Consider the following 8605-nt stretch of genomic DNA (forward strand, 5'->3'; position numbering starts at 1 on the left):
TTACTCATGTTATAACAGGATAATTGTCAGACAAATTGCAAACTGTGAATTCTCAAGGAAATATAAATTATACTCACAATTTATATATATAAATAATGCGAAAGTATAATGAAAGCAACTTCAACTTGAATTAAGAAATAAAATTTTATTTACAAATTTTTATTTGATGTAATTTCTCTCCGTTATTGTTTTTTGGAATACTACTGTGTATATACAATGTGTGAAACAACAAATAAACGGCCCTCAGTCTCCGGCAAATCGAGGGTGCTAAGAATCCCCGGAGGTGAAACCAAACAACATTTAAACATCGCAACATGGAACGTGCAAAGCCTATTTGAAGCTGGTAAATTAGCCAATACAATTAAAGAGATGAAACGTTTAAGCACCAATGTTCTCGGTGTAAGCGAAACATGGTGGCCAGATGTGGGAGAATTTCATTCAGAAGAAACAAAAGTTTATTACTCGGGAAACAAATCGACAAGACACAGGCAAGGTGTAGGAATAATTGTCTCAAAAAATGTAATAAAATCTGTTCAACAATTCATCCCTTTCTCAGATAGGGCGTTGTTACTCAAAATAAATGCTAAACCAATTTCTATAAATATAATTCAGGTCTACGCTCCTACAGCTGACAGCAGCAATAGTGATATCGAAAGTTTCTACAGTGAGATTTCGGAATTATTAAAACTTACCAAGAGACACGAAATGAACATCATCATGGGCGATTTCAATGCAAAAATTGGCACCGGAAAAGTAGAAAATATTGTTCGTCCATTTGCTTTAGGAACCAGAAATGACAGAGGTGAACGTCTTATACAATTCTGTCAAGAAGAAGACTACAAAATCACAAATACCTGGTTCTCTTTACCGCCTAGAAGGTTGTATACGTGGAAATCTCCCCAAGATACTACAGGAAATATAGTGCGAAACCAAATAGATTTCATTTTAATTAATAAAAGATTTAGTACATCCGTAAAAAGCGTGTCTACTTATCCAGGAGCTGATGTTCCGTCAGACCATAATCTACTTTTGGCTAAGTTCAAAATTAAATTAACCGTAACCAGACCGCAGCAACCGCGGAAAAAACAGCTAGATCTAGATAAACTTCAAAATAGTGAGACAGGAGCACAAACCGCTTTAGAGATAGCTCGACTTAGATCTCTCAACGTAGGAAGTACTAACATTGCACTATGGAATCAAACCAAAGAAATTTTAAACAGCACTTCTAAAAGAATACTAGGTTACAAGAATTTCACCCCAAAACAAAAGTGGATGACAGAAGAAATATTTAACTTAATGGAACAAAGGCGAAAATATAGAGGCAAGAATGATGCTACATACAAGCAAATACATCGCTGCATAAGAAGAAAAATAAGACAAGCGAAAAGCGAATGGCTCACTCGAGAGTGCGAAGAACTAGAAAGACTTCAACGCACCCATGATACTTTTGCATTACATAAAAAGATTAAACAAACTGCTGGCATCTACCGATATAACATTTCATGAAACTAAATGATTTTACCATTTGTATGACATGCAAATTATACATTTTTAGGCATGGATATGATATAGGAGCAAGGCCCGCACGTGGTCAGTTTGAACACGATTGAATTAAATTTTAAATTTACATTTTGTTACTAAATCAAATCTCTTATATATCCAGTAACAGAATACGAAATGTAACATGCAACGTAATAAGTAACACAATACATAATAGAACACTCATAATATGTATATAACGTAACGTAGATCATGTGCCAGTCTAACTATTGTAAACCGGAGGGATCCCTATAGTATAACTTAATTTATGACGGTATTGCATACAACAGTGGAGGTTGTGTGATGGCACCTAATAACACATGTCGATTTTTCGGTGAAAATTTTGTTATACATTAAATTTTATAAAGAAAATTGCGCTTTCCAAAGATTTTGTTTATTGATTTCGTTTCATTTCTTGAAGCACATTTGTATAGATAGGAATTCAAAATTACTTACTTACTCTATGTTTTTACAATAAATAATGGCATTTGCATTTAAATAAATATTATATTTAAAATAATTATTATTACCATATACCATGAAAAAAACACGAAAACTTTTATAAAATTTTCTACACCAAGAGAAAATTTTATTTACAAAAATATTTTGAATTATTTTTCATTTCTTTGTTTTTTAAAAATTAAATAAATTGTACGTATGCATTTTGGTAAAGGTAAGTATGTACGTTAAGTACAGGTGTTTTCAATCGATTATTTTCTGATATAATTTTATAAATTTGTAATGCTCAAATATTCCTATGTATGCTACATAGAAACAGAAAAAAAAATCTCGTAAATAATCATAAATTAGATAATAATTTTCAATTTTTAATATATTATTATAAATAATATAATTTAAAAATATTCTGTTTTATTTTTTAATATAAATTATTATAAAAATTATATTCAAAGTACGTGAAATTAAATTTAAGAAAAAAATGAAAAATTTTTTTAATGTGTCAAAATAACAATATGTTGCGCGCTCAACGCAACTGTTATAAATCAAATTTTTGTTGTTAAGAGTAAAATCGATTTTAATGATTAAATCGATTATTATTGCGTTTCTTTAAAATTATTCTTTGAAATTTAATTTGTTTAAATACAAAATTATGTACAAAATTGTTATAATAAATGAAATAAGGTATATCCAAAGTATTTATTAAGAAAATGCGGAAATAAAATGTGAAAATTTTTAAGACTTCAATCAAAATACGTACATGTCATAGGATGCATGTCATAGAGGTAATAAATCGAAAATCTAAGCAAACAGGAGTAAAAGGTTAATGGAAATTAAATGATTGATTGAAGCCATGATTTTGATATTTAAAATTTTTCGAATATAATAATAATTAAGATTAATGTAAATATGTTAGTAAAGGTGCAAAGGTGTCTATTATTTTTAGTATAAGTTAGAAAAGTGTTAAGTGCCTTTTAGTATCAAAGATCATTTAATATAATACGAATGACTACTACAATAATAATATTAATTTTATAAAACTGTTATACTGTTTAAACACAATTTTTTAGGTATATAAATAGAATTATTAAATTTCTAGAAACACAAATGTATACTGCTGTTAAGAAAAAACCTCATAACGGGAAATTACTCACGTAAATTTACAATCAATTAAAATTTGATAATGTCAATTAATAATCAATTGCTACAGAATGCTTATTGGAATTAAATATTTTGCATAATAATTTGAAATCAAATGGAAAATTTTAGATGAAAATCTGACATTGAATAACATTGTAAAAAATATTATAAAATTTTTATATTTTCAATTTATCAAATCTCTATAGAAGAAAAACTGATTTTCATTTTCGATTTTGTAATAAAAATTTGTAAGGGTTTGAAGGTTAAATTCAAAAAAATTTTTTTTTTAATCTAAATTGTAATCTAATAATTTTATAGCTCTTAAGCTTGTTAATTGTTTTTTCGATTCATAGAAAAATTTTGCAACTATAGAAGTAATTAACGGTAAATTTTTTTTTAGGAACAATTTTAGTGTTACACTTACAATTATTTTATACAATAATTTTATTTTTATTGCATGCATTCATTTCGAAATTATTTCCATTTTCTTTACTCCTTGAATCGTGACTTTGTGTACTTGAGATATTTTGATATTTAAAAGAGGTAGGTGATAGTTATGCATGTATGACATTTTTGTTTTCAAATTAGAAAAAAAAAATATGTTAAAATTAAAATCATTTTATACACAAATTTTTAATGAAGCTTATGAAATTTTTAGTCATTCCAAATTTTTTTTGCAGGAGTGTGAAAAGAAACGTTTATAATTTTACATGTAATGTTAGTGATTTTCGGCCGAATTTGATTTTGCATTTGATCAAGATTTTGATAAGAATAACTAATGAAAATTTCTTCATGCAACTGCGCAATAGAAGGATGACATAATCAAGAGAACGAGTTAAAGGCAGAAAAATTCTAGAGAGGCGCTCTATCGACTGAGCTACAGGGGTATAAAGAAATTGCCGGACCCAGTGTTCTCTTATAGTGCTCGCTATTTCCTTTTCTTATTGATATATTTAAATAAGTTTTTATTACATGTGAGCTATTTATATATATTTGTCTGACTAAATAAAGTTATTAGAATCATAGAACTCATACGATTCAAAGAGAATTAAGAAAGGAAATGGAGAGGCGGCGTTCGGAGCGCTGGAGGTGTCGTCCAGGACTTTGACAGGCTAAAGAGCTTCTGGGAAATTATGATCAGGGGCGTTTTAGGAAAATAATGGGACTCGGCATGAATCAGGTGAGAATTCTCACCGGGGTCTTGACGGAGCATTGTCGTCTCAGGGCTCACCTTAGAAGGCTTGGCCTGCGCAGTGAAGATGTATGCAGGTTTTGCGGACAGGATAAGGAGATCTCGGCGCACCTCCTAAGGGAATGCGGGGCCCTCGCCCGCATGAGAAGGGAGGTACTGGGGAACCACGTACTTATGCCAGCGGAGCTGCAGTCTGCCGCCCTTTCAAAGTTGCTCGAATTTATCAGGAAGGTGAGTATCGAGGATGTGTTGTAGGGTTTTGTCCCGCACCTAATTGGGGGGCACAATAGATCTATATGTTCTGGTCGCGGTGCACTGTTACCCCTTCTTTGCAATCTACAATCTACAATCATAGAACTCATTGATATTGTCATTTACTATTATGACAACAACAAATTTTTTTTGGTCCACTTTCATACAAATTGAATTTTGTTTATTTCAATAGTTGATCAGAGTTCACTTTTCATAAAAATCTTATAATCTCTCGTACACAATACATTCAGACATTCAAAATGAGTCTCTGCTATAATGGCAACAATTTCATCAAATAATTTAATTTCGATTTTGTTTATAAACAAAAATATAATATTTTTTAATAAAGTAATTTATTTACAAATAATTCAAATTAGTGGGAATAAATAAATTTAACAATCCTTTAAAGTTGCTCTTTAATTTTATAAAATTATAAAAAAACAGGGAATATTCGAATAATTTTTTGTGGTCTATTCAATATATACATTATAGATATATATATATTGATACATAAATGTTACAGGCAAATTTAGTGAATAATTTACTATAACAAATTTTATAATTAAAAAGCGGCCACAGTCTAACTTGAAATTATTCTGAACTGTAATTAAAAGCAAATAAAGATAAAGCCAAACAGTAGTGGTTTCAATCAAAATAAACAGAAAAAATGCATAAATTGATGGATGCATGAATTGATGGGAATAATAGCTGATTTGTAAATAATGTATTTAACAAGCTTGTTTCAAAAATGTGTGTTCCGGGTAAAAGTGTGTTGCATAAGAAGTTTTACGCTTCGGCTCTGCCATTTTTTTCTTGAAATGTTTCATTTACATCAAACAGTAACGCTTATCAGTTACAATTTGTCGAACTATTTTGAAAAGTAAATAATAAGTGAAGCGTCTTCATATAGGCAATGGCCAACATTTACATAAAATCATGCTTTTTCAAATTGTTTTAATGTCAATTCACCTTCTAATATTTACGTTATACAAATTGCCGGCAACATATATGGTATACTTTCCTTCAATAAATTTTTATATATACGATAAAAAAAATTATTATTTTTCTATATAATCAGGATTGTTAAATATTATTACAAAGAAGAAAACCACAAACTGCTAGATCAAGACCCTCATTTAATACTTATATATTAAAATTATTTTTAAATTTTGTTTTTAGAAAATCGTGATATAAACAAACAAAGATCAAGATCTTTTCTAAATGTACCTTTGGTACATTTTCCAATTTCAAATTTAACAAAATCAAAAAAAAATTTATATTAGACTTAAATGTTTTACTCTACACAGAAATAAGGCGAAATATTTGTAATTGTTAGAAAAAAAAATTTATAAAACCAAAAACAAAACCTACAAGAATAAAAACACCAAAAACCAAAAAAATGGCAAAACCTCACCCGTAAATTTTACTTTTTTTTTCATTTACAAAACTCTACTGCAGTGTTTTCATTTGCATATTCACAAATTGCATGCGCATAAACGACTTGTACCATTTTCTTTATTGGCGACATGAAAATTTTAACATTGAACGTAAAACAAAATCCAAACATATTTTAGGGTTTTTATTTTTTAAGAAAAAATTCTTAATAAAATGCTAAAATTTGAATTATAAAAATAAATGTTTTTTTTTTCACCACTGTTGTAAAAAAGTTGAAAATGTCACAAGGTTTTGAGCTTTGAGAATTGGACATAGTTGATAAATATTTTGTTTTTCTATAAATTTTTCACATTGAAAATATTTTAACTGTTCTCTTTCAAAAATTGCTCTCAAATGTTTTGTTTCAGTCAATTTCTCTTAATATGCCACTGACAAATTATCTCCAATTAAAATTAAATATTTCTCAGAAGTGAAGGTATTTCAGATATTTCTGGAAACTGAATATTTCTCAGAACCGGTCAGAACAACAAACTAATTGTTAAATTAACTGTTAAATTAAATGTCAATTATAATAATTATCATAAATTTCAAATTTAAAATTTATAAACAAAATGGAATTTATTGATTTTCCTTTGCATTGTAAACAAATTATATTATAGTTAATCAATTTAATTTTCTTAATTTATTTAAAAATTCTTTTTAAGCGCCTCTCCTATTTTATTTGAAAAATATTTTTCTCACAGACGCCTGTGACATTCACACTTCACATAATATTATTAATTTTTATGTATTCACCTGTATATGCACTTGTAATTTAATTTGAAAAGAAAAAACAATTACTTGAAAGCGTTTCTCAAGTAATTCGTAGCGAATCGAAATTAGATCACGATAAATGTTTTAATCTCACCCACATTGTCATTAACACTGACGTTTTAACTCAAAATATTTTAATATTTAATTAATAATGTACTTATAGGGTTGGAAAGAACTTTCATTTTATTGTTTTTGATAAATTTCTAGAAGAATCGAAATGAAATGGAAATGTGTCATAAATTATTTGATATTTTTTGACAAATGCCAAATGAACAAAGTAATATTGCAATTATAATTGATTTTTTGTTAAGTGAAATTGTTCTCTCATGTTAATGGGAATTCAATAATTTTAAAATATTAAATAAATTTTATTGTAATTCAACTTTGACATACTGCGGGAACATTCTTATTTAATTTACTCTTGTGTATAACAATATTTTGAGTGCAAATATTTAATTGAGAAGAAAAAATTAAAAAATAATTTAATATAATTAAGAATTAACATAATTATCTTGATTTTCTTAATTTATGTACATACATTTTAAATTTAAGAATATTATTTAAAGACATTTTCAAATATATAGAAGCAAATTTTAATGATTCAAGTACTGGAGCGCCTTTAATAAATTAAAAATATAATTAGATATAAAAATTTAAATTAAATAATAATTACCATAGCATTACTCGTTAAAAAAAATTTTGTATTTATGCCAAGAAATTAAATCAAAACGAGCATTCAATAAAATAATTTTAAAAATTAAAAATTTTCTACCACAACAGAATAATTGCGAAAATAGTAGGAGCGTGTTTTAGAAATGATTTGATCTTAAACCTCTTCACAGTTTCTATGTATAATGTTTGTGCAATGCATCGAAATCAAATAAATGTTTTATTCGTATATTTTCAATATTTCATTATGTACGTGCTCATATACTTGTATGTATTTAGAGAATATAGAAATAATTATGCAATATATTCCGGTGAATTGAAATCTATGTATATAATAATATTCAAAATCATTCAAATCAATTTTACGAAGTAAACTTAAGCATACAGGCACACATACTTATATATATATATAAAAATACAATATTTTAACTGTATATACTTAATTGACATTGATTGACATGATATTGTGACCTTTGTATAAACTTTGCCATAAGTATAATTATGTGTACATAAACTTAACGAACTTATACCAGACAAATGGTTAATTCATACAGTTGTGTTAAAATGAGAGAGTATATATATAGGTATGTATATAAAAGATTTACGATATTAGAAAGTAAATCTAAAATATTTTACAAAATTAAAGAAATATTACAAAAATTTAAGTTAGATAATGGAATAGATTCATAAAAATTTGATAAAATTATGAATAACTGTTCTACTGGTCCTGAAATAATAAAATTAATAATGAAAATTTGAAAAATTTAGGTGTCAAAAATTTAAATGTTTGACATTCTAAATTTTGATTTTTTAAGTATTGAATCGATAATCGAAAAAATTTAAGATACTAGAGCCACCTACATTTTGGCTTCTGGTAAAATTTTAATTCCAATTTCTGCCGCACATATTTTTTGCATTCAATTTGCATTACTACAATGATTATAAACTTAAGAAACTATAAAATATTTTCTTTCATATTAAATAAATTTTTTTTTAAATATTTTTTTAAAAGAAAAAAAAAATTAAATAAAATGATTTCGTCTATAAGCATTCTTCTTTTCAATAAAACTCATTATTTATTTTGTATATAAAATAAGAAGAGAACCCTTTCTAATTTCATTAAAATATCATGAACCATGACAACCGTGT

At 26.9% G+C, this 8605-nt stretch overlaps 1 protein-coding gene across 1 annotated transcript; it reads left to right on the forward strand.

The window, feature by feature from the left end:
* The first annotated feature begins 216 nt into the window (after positions 1-216).
* Positions 217-1506, forward strand: LOC129610044 (craniofacial development protein 2-like). Its single transcript, XM_055522360.1, has one exon. The coding sequence runs from the start codon at positions 217-219 to the stop codon at positions 1504-1506; it is 1290 nt and encodes a 429-aa protein (XP_055378335.1).
* The last annotated feature ends 7099 nt before the right edge of the window (positions 1507-8605 follow it).

Source organism: Condylostylus longicornis, unplaced genomic scaffold (assembly GCF_029603195.1).
Source record: "Condylostylus longicornis isolate FDR11 unplaced genomic scaffold, ASM2960319v2 ptg000043l, whole genome shotgun sequence".
NCBI lineage: Eukaryota > Metazoa > Arthropoda > Insecta > Diptera > Dolichopodidae > Condylostylus > Condylostylus longicornis.